The sequence below is a fragment of the Oncorhynchus gorbuscha genome, linkage group LG15 (assembly GCF_021184085.1).
Source record: "Oncorhynchus gorbuscha isolate QuinsamMale2020 ecotype Even-year linkage group LG15, OgorEven_v1.0, whole genome shotgun sequence".
NCBI lineage: Eukaryota > Metazoa > Chordata > Actinopteri > Salmoniformes > Salmonidae > Oncorhynchus > Oncorhynchus gorbuscha.
The window spans coordinates 7,130,831-7,140,388 of NC_060187.1; the positions used below are offsets into that span (position 1 = coordinate 7,130,831).

At 45.4% G+C, this 9,558-nt stretch overlaps 1 protein-coding gene across 1 annotated transcript in view; it reads right to left on the reverse strand.

Annotated features, from left to right (window-relative positions):
* Positions 1–5, reverse strand: part of LOC123996453 (proline-rich protein 36-like) — an 8,015-nt gene extending 8,010 nt beyond the window's left edge. The window contains exon 1 of the mRNA XM_046299822.1: positions 1–5. This exon is cut by the window's left edge and continues 78 nt beyond it. Within this exon, the coding sequence (XP_046155778.1) occupies positions 1–5 (5 nt within the window).
* Between the last annotated feature and the right edge of the window lie 9,553 nt (positions 6–9,558).

The window sequence follows — 9,558 nt, forward strand, 5'->3', positions numbered from 1 at the left end:
CCCATTAGAAATGAACACCTCATTACCGGTATATAAACGACCTAATTAAACATAATACAGCTCTCTCTGCATCGACTCATTAATGCACAGCCCTCCTTTCTTTCCTTCTGAAGGAGGGAGGAAGAGAATAAACCAGAGAATGAACCAGAGAACACTCTGGACACAACAGGCAAGGCAAGGTCATTACCCCTAACCCCTTAACCTCTAACCTTACCTGAGCCTCAGAAACACAAAACAATGTAAATGTCATGTCCATTTCCACACACTTCATTATACATTATGAGATCCAATGAATTAGTTAGAATTATCTGATTCAAACACTTCACTGGAAGATCTAATAAAAATATAATTAGTTAGAATCTCTCTCTCTCTCTCTCTCTCTCTCTCTCTCTTTCTCTCTCTCTCTCTCTCTCTCTCTCTCTCTCTCTCTCTCTCTCTCTCTCTCTCTCTCTCTCTCTCTCTCTCTCTCAGTAAAACCATCATCCATATAATGTAAAGGGTGGTACTGGGACTTGGCTATATACACATGGTACCGGTACTGGGACTTGGCTATATACACATGGTACCGGTACTGGGACTTGGCTATATACACATGGTACCGGTACTGGGACTTAGCTATATACACATGGTACCGGTACTGGGACTTGGCTATATACACATGGTACCGGTACTGGGACTTGGCTATATACACATGGTACCGGTACTGGGACTTGGCTATATACACATGGTACCGGTACTAGGACTTGGCTATATACACATGGTACCGGTACTGGGACTTGGCTATATACACATGGTACCGGTACTGGGACCCAAATGGCCTCATATTACTTATGTAGTACACTGATTTGGACCTGTAGGGGTTAATTAAAGGTAGTGTCCCATTACAGTGCCTTCAGAAAGTATTCATACTTTAGACTCCACGATGACGATGTTACAGCCTGACCTCAAAATGGATTCCATTGTTTTGTTTTTCTCTCACACGTCTACACAAAACACCTGATACGATGTTACAGCCTGACCTCAAAATGGATTCCATTGTTTTGTTTTTCTCTCACACGTCTACACAAAACACCTGATACGATGTTACAGCCTGACCTCAAAATGGATTCCATTGTTTTGTTTTTCTCTCACACGTCTACACAAAACACCTGATACGATGTTACAGCCTGACCTCAAAATGGATTCAACTGTTTTGTTTTTCTCTCACACGTCTACACAAAACACCCCAATAAAGACAATGTGAAAACATTATTTTAAGATTTTTTTTTGCTAATTTATTGAAAATGTACATTACATAAGTATTCAAACCCCTGAGTCAATACATGTTAGAATCACCTTTGGCAGCGATTACAGCTGTGAGTCTTTCTGGGTAACTCTCTAAGAGCTGTGAGTCTTTCTGGGTAACTCTCTAAGAGCTGTGAGTCTTTCTGGGTAAGTTTCTAAGAGCTGTGAGTCTTTCTGGGTAAACAGCCCATCTATCTACCTACCTCATCCCCATACTGTATTTATTTATTTATCTTGCTCCTTTGCACCCCAGTATCTCTTCTTGCACATTCATCTTCTGCACATCTACCATTCTAGTGTTCAATTGCTATATTGTAATTACTTCGCCACCATGGCCTATTTACTGTCTTACCTCCCTTATCTTACCTCATTTGCACTCACTATATAGACTGTTATGCAGGTGAATGAGGACCCAAAAGCGACTTGGCGAAAACAGAGTCTTTATTCCAGTAAAGGAAATAGGCAATACTCCTAGACAAATCGGAGCAGAAAACTAAACATAAAAACTAATTCCACTCGTAGTGACGAGGACAGACTGGAGACTCGACCATAAACTGTAGGTTGCCTCGGGAAGGCACCGACCGTAGCAGACTCAGACACCTGCTCACACGCAGCATCTGAGGGAAACAAGACACGACAGGGCGAGACGAAGACACAGCATGGCGAACAATATACAAGGATCCGACAGGACAGAAACGGAAAACAAGGGGAGAAATAGGGACTCTAATCAGAGGACAAGATAGGGAACAGGTGTGGAAAGACTAAATGAGTGAGTAGGAGAATGAGGAACAGCTGGGAGCAGGAACGGAACGATAGAGAGAGGAGAGAGAGGGAGGGAGAGAGAGAGGGATAGAAAAGGGAACGAACCTAATAAGACCAGCAGGGGGAAACGAACAGAAGGGAAAGCAAAAAGACAAGACAATATAAGACAAAACATGACATAGACTTTTTGTTTTCTTTTGTTCTACTGTATTATTGACTGTATGTTTTGTTTATTCCATGTGTAACTCTGTGTTGTTGTATGTGTCGAATTGCTATGCTTCATCTTGGCCAGATCGCAGTTGCAAATGAGAGCTTGTTCTCAACTAGCCTACGTGGTTAAATAAAGGTTAAATAAATTTTAAAAAGTAAAAAAGGCAGAGCAAAAACCTTGTGTTTTAGGTTATTGTCCTGCCGAAAGGTGAATTTGTCTCCTGTGTCGGTTGGAAAGAAGAATGAACCCGATTTTCCTCTAGGAATTTGCCTGTGCTTAGCTCCATTCAGTTAATTTTTATCCTAGAAAACTGCATAGGCCTTGTTGATGACAAGCATACCTATAACATGATGCAGCCATGCTTAAAAAGATGAAGAGTGGTACTCACTGATGTGTGTTGTGTTGGATTTGCCCCAAACACTTTATATTCAGGAAATAAAGTTAATTTATTGATCACATTTCTTAGCTTTACTTTAGTGCCTTATTGCAAACAGGATGTATGTTTTGGAATAGTTTTTATTCTGTACCAGACTTCCTTCTTTTCACTCTGTCATTTAGGTTAGAATGGTGGAATAACTATAATGTTATTGATCCATCCTCAGTTTTCTCCCATCAAAGCCATTCAACTCTGTAACTGTTTTAAAGTCACCAATATCCTGAAGGTGAAATCCTACCTCTTCCTTCGTCTTCTGCAACTGAGTTATTGACACAACATCCAAAGACCTTACAGAAAATTGTATGTGTGGGGTACAGAGATGATGAAGTCATTCAAAAATCATGTTAAACACTACTATTTAACACAGAATGAGTCCATGCAACTTATTCTGTGACTTGTTACGCACGTTTTTACTCCTGAACTTATTGAGGCTTGTCATAACAAAGGGGTTGAAAACTTAGTGACTGAAGACATTTCAGCTTTTCATTTTTTATTTAATTTGTAAAGATTTCTAAAAAACCTAATTCCACTTTGACACTATGGCCAGTGTTTAGGCCAGTGGCAAAAGAAATACAACTTAATTTAATCCATTTTTAAATTCAAACTGCAACACAACAGCATGTGGAAAATGTAAAAGGGTGTAAATACTTCCTGGAAGGAAAAGGGTGTCATTTAGGACGCTAACCATGTACCCCCCCCCAACACTTCATTAATGACCTGTGGTCTAAACCCCAGAGGAGGCGAACTCAAACCTCAATATATTAACAAAGGCCTGTATAAAAATGGGATAAATTGAATGGGGGAGCAGTGCATGAAAACAAATCGAGGCCACCCCTTTGAGCCTCAATCGCCCTCCCTATCGCCCCCCTCCCCATACACCACCCAGCCCCTATCCAAACAAGCACCCTCCACTTGTAAGCCTCGATAATTCAACACTAATTAAAAAGACACCAGAATACACAACCAACTGCTTTGAGAGCAGCAGAGGCATCCATCCCAGCCAGCAGCACATACACACAAACCTAACCCTAATCATATACAGCAAGGTTCCGCAACTGGCGGCCCACGAGACAAATTTGGCCCGCAGGTGGTTTTATTTGCCCCCCCAAGTTATCTGAGCAAAAAAATGTAAAACATTTCTGTTGTTGGACATAAAAGATTGTAAAAACACCAGGAAATCAGCTCCAAGTTATTTTAATTTCAGAAATCTATTCTCACGCATAATAAAGAGACACATGATCGTATCTAAATGTAAGCAAAGTTTGAAATAATGTTTTTCCCTGAATCTAGTTGATGATCCCTGAATCTAGTTTATGATCCCTGATGTAACCCTAACCATATACAAGCTAGACCCTGAACCACATACAGGACAATACTAGACTACTAACCCTAACCATATACAAGCTAGACCCTGAACCACATACAGGACAATACTAGACTACTAACCCTAACCATATACAAGCTAGACCCTGAACCACATACAGGACAATACTAGACTACTAACCCTAACCATATACAAGCTAGACCCTGAACCACATACAGGACAATACTAGACTACTAACCCTAACCATATACAAGCTAGACCCTGAACCACATACAGGACAATACTAGACTACTAACCCTAACCATATACAAGCTAGACCCTGAACCACATACAGGACAATACTAGACTACTAACCCTAACCATATACAAGCTAGACCCTGAACCACATACAGGACAATACTAGACTACTAACCCTAATCATATACAAGCTAGACCCCTAAACCACATACAGGACTATACTAGACTACTAACCCTAAACATATACAAGCTAGACCCTGAACCACATACAGGACAATACTAGACTACTAACCCTAACCATATACAAGCTAGACCCTGAACCACATACAGGACAATACTAGACTACTAACCCTAATCATATACAGGCTAGACCCCTAAACCACATATAGGACTATACTAGACTACTAACCCTAACCATATACAAGCTAGACCCTGAACCACATACAGGACTATACTAGACTACTAACACTAATCATATACAGGCTAGACCCTGAACCACATACAGGACAATACTAGACTACTAGTACAGAAAAGCAGCAGTTGGAGCGAGTGGTCGCATCTGCACTTCGCTCCCGCGGGTAGTATAACTTTTTCATTATATTTCATTATAGCACAACGGTTTGATTTGTCTAATCTTAGCAATTTCTTCTCAGCTAGCTACATAGCCGTCTTTGTATCAAAGATAATTGCGTAATTATCGTATTTCGCCGTCCTAACGTAGTCTTCACTAGCCAGCTAGCTAACGTCCACTGATTAGCTGCACTGGAGAAACTATTACACTCAACTGAACGACTTGATTAGTGTAGTGTTAGCTAGCTACATAGCTGTCTTTGCTGTCTTCGTATCATCGTATCCAAGATAATTGTGTTGTTTAGGTTTAGAGTGTGTAGTCTTAGAGTGATTATCTTAATTTACCGAGGTTAGCTAGCCAGCTATTTGTCGTCCTTAACGTAGGTGACTCTGCTAGCTAGCCAACAGCTAGCCAACGCTAGCCAACGTCTTCTGTATAGAACTCAACAACCCGGTCGCATTCACAGGTAGTATCACATTTTCACTTCATTTCATTACAGTACAACGGTTTGATTTGTTTGATCGTAGCTAGCTACATAGCTAGCTACATAGCCGTCTTTGTATCAAAGATAATTGTGTAGTCTAGAGCGATTTTCTAGGTTCGCTAGCCAGCTATTGTCGTTCTTTTAACGCAACGTAACGTAAACAACACTGCTAGCTAGCCAGCTAGCCCCCGAATAGCAACACTGCAGAAACTATTACACTCAACGGAACGACTTGATTAGTGTAGTGTCAACAACGCACCCACTGCCAGCTGGCCTACTTCAGCAGTAATGTATCATTTTCATCATTTTAGTCAATAAGATTCTTGCTACGTAGCTTAACTTTCTGAACATTCGAGACGTGTAGTCCACTTGTCATTCCAATCTCCTTTGCATTAGCGTAGCCTCTTCTGTAGCCTGTCAACTATGTGTCTGTTTATCCCTGTTCTCTCCTCTCTGCACAGACCATACAAACGCTCCACACCGCGTGGCCGCGGCCACCCTACTCTGGTGGTCCCAGCGCGCACGACCCACGTGGAGTTCCAGGTCTCCGGTAGCCTCTGGAACTGCCAATCTGCGGTCAACAAGGCAGAGTTCATCTCAGCCTATGCCTCTCTCCAGTCCCTCGACTTCTTGGCACTGACGGAAACATGGATCACCACAGACAACACTGCTACTCCTACTGCTCTCTCTTCGTCCGCCCACGTGTTCTCGCACACCCCGAGAGCGTCTGGTCAGCGGGGTGGTGGCACCGGGATCCTCATCTCTCCCAAGTGGTCATTCTCTCTTTCTCCCTTACCCATCTGTCTATCGCCTCCTTTGAATTCCATGCTGTCACAGTTACTAGCCCTTTCAAGCTTAACATCCTTATCATTTATCGCCCTCCAGGTTCCCTCGGAGAGTTCATCAATGAGCTTGATGCCTTGATAAGCTCCTTTCCTGAGGACGGCTCACCTCTCACAGTTCTGGGCGACTTTAACCTCCCCAAGTCTACCTTTGACTCTTTCCTCTCTGCCTCCTTCTTTCCACTCCTCTCCTCTTTTGACCTCACCCTCTCACCTTCCCCCCCTACTCACAAGGCAGGCAATACGCTCGACCTCATCTTTACTAGATGCTGTTCTTCCACTAACCTCATTGCAACTCCCCTCCAAGTCTCCGACCACTACCTTGTATCCTTTTCCCTCTCGCTCTCATCCAACACCTCCCACACTGCCCCTACTCGGATGGTATCGCGCCGTCCCAACCTTCGCTCTCTCCCCCGCTACTCTCTCCTCTTCCATCCTATCATCTCTTCCCTCCGCTCAAACCTTCTCCCACCTATCTCCTGATTCTGCCTCCTCAACCCTCCTCTCCTCCCTCTCTGCATCCCTTGACTCTCTATGTCCCCTATCCTCCAGGCCGGCTCGGTCCTCCCTCCCCGCTCCGTGGCTCGATGACTCATTGCGAGCTCACAGAACAGGGCTCAGGGCAGCCGAGCGGAAATGGAGGAAAACTCGCCTCCCTGCGGACCTGGCATCCTTTCACTCCCTCCTCTCTACATTTTCCTCCTCTGTCTCTGCTGCTAAAGCCACTTTCTACCACGCTAAATTCCAAGCATCTGCCTCTAACCCTAGGAAGCTCTTTGCCACCTTCTCCTCCCTCCTGAATCCTCCCCCCCCTCCTCCCTCTCTGCAGATGACTTCGTCAACCATTTTGAAAAGAAGGTTGACGACATCCGATCCTCGTTTGCTAAGTCAAACGACACCGCTGGTTCTGCTCACACTGCCCTACCCTGTGCTCTGACCTCTTTCTCCCCTCTCTCTCCAGATGAAATCTTGCGTCTTGTGACGGCCGGCCGCCCAACAACCTGCCCGCTTGACCCTATCCCCTCCTCTCTTCTCCAGACCATTTCCGGAGACCTTCTCCCTTACCTCACCTCGCTCATCAACTCATCCCTGACCGCTGGCTACGTCCCTTCCGTCTTCAAGAGAGCGAGAGTTGCACCCCTTCTGAAAAACCTACACTCGATCCCTCCGATGTCAACAATTACAGACCAGTATCCCTTCTTTCTTTTCTCTCCAAAACTCTTGAACGTGCCGTCCTTGGCCAGCTCTCCCGCTATCTCTCTCTGAATGACCTTCTTGATCCAAATCAGTCAGGTTTCAAGACTAGTCATTCAACTGAGACTGCTCTCCTCTGTATCACGGAGGCGCTCCGCACTGCTAAAGCTAACTCTCTCTCCTCTGCTCTCATCCTTCTAGATCTATCGGCTGCCTTCGATACTGTGAACCATCAGATCCTCCTCTCCACCCTCTCCGAGTTGGGCATCTCCGGCGCGGCCCACGCTTGGATTGCGTCCTACCTGACAGGTCGCTCCTACCAGGTGGCGTGGCGAGAATCTGTCTCCCCACCACGCGCTCTCACCACTGGTGAGCCCCAGGGCTCTGTTCTTGGCCCTCTCCTATTCTCGCTATACACCAAGTCACTTGGCTCTGTCATAACCTCACATGGTCTCTCTTATCATTGCTATGCAGACGACACACAATTAATCTTCTCCTTTCCCCCTTCTGATGACCAGGTGGCGAATCGCATCTCTGCATGTCTGGCAGACATATCAGTGTGGATGACGGATCACCACCTCAAGCTGAACCTCGGCAAGACGGAGCTGCTCTTCCTCCCGGGGAAGGACTGCCCGTTCCATGATCTCGCCATCACGGTTGACAACTCCATTGTGTCCTCCTCCCAGAGCGCCAAGAACCTTGGTGTGATCCTGGACAACACCCTGTCGTTCTCAACCAACATCAAGGCGGTGGCCCGTTCCTGTAGGTTCATGCTCTACAACATCCGCAGAGTACGACCCTGCCTCACACAGGAAGCGGCGCAGGTCCTAATCCAGGCACTTGTCATCTCCCGTCTGGATTACTGCAACTCGCTGTTGGCTGGGCTCCCTGCCTGTGCCATTAAACCCCTTCAACTCATCCAGAACGCCGCAGCCCGTCTGGTGTTCAACCTTCCCACGTTCTCTCACGTCACCCCGCTCCTCCGTTCTCTCCACTGGCTTCCAGTTGAAGCTCGCATCCGCTACAAGACCATGGTGCTTGCCTACGGAGCTGTGAGGGGAACGGCACCTCAGTACCTCCAGGCTCTGATCAGGCCCTACACCCAAACAAGGGCACTGCGTTCATCCACCTCTGGCCTGCTCGCCTCCCTACCACTGAGGAAGTACAGCTCCCGCTCAGCCCAGTCAAAACTGTTCGCTGCCCTGGCCCCCCAATGGTGGAACAAACTCCCTCACGACGCCAGGACAGCGGAGTCAATCACCACCTTCCGGAGACACCTGAAACCCCACCTCTTTAAGGAATACCTAGGATAGGATAAGTAATCCCTCTCACCCCCCCCCCTTAAGTTTTAGATGCACTATTGTAAAGTGACTGTTCCACTGGATGTCATAAGGTGAATGCACCAATTTGTAAGTCGCTCTGGATAAGAGCGTCTGCTAAATGACTTAAATGTAAATGTTAAATGTACTAACCCTAATCATATACAGGCTAGACCCCTAAACCACATATAGGACTATACTAGACTACTAACCCTAACCATATACAAGCTAGACCCTGAACCACATACAGGACTATACTAGACTACTAACCCTAATCATATACAGGCTAGACCCCTAAACCACATATAGGACTATACTAGACTACTAACCCTAACCATATACAAGCTAGACCCTGAACCACATACAGGACTATACTAGACTACTAACACTAATCATATACAGGCTAGACCCCTAAACCACATACAGGACTGTACTAGACTACTAACCCTAACCATATACAGGCTAGACCCTGAACCACATACAGGACTGTACTAGACTACTAACCCTAACCATAGACAGGCCTAGACTTCTACGGCTGTAAGGGACAGGGAAGTGGGAGTTAGGCGGTCAGAGAGGAACTACCATGTTATTAAACGGACTAGTCAAGAGACTAAACCATTCTTGTGAGTATACATTTTTATTTATTTATTTTTTATTTCACCTTTATTTAACCAGAGATTTTTGTAGTTCGTTCCAGTCATTGGCAGCAGAGAACTGGAAGGAGAGGCGGCCAAAGAAAGAATTGGTTTTGGGGGTGACTAGAGAGATATACCTGCTGGAGCGTGTGCTACAGGTGGGAGATGCTATGGTGACCAGCGAGCTGAGATAAGGGGGGACTTTACCTAGCAGGGTCTTGTAGATGCATGTCATGTTGTAGACATAACACAGGTCGCC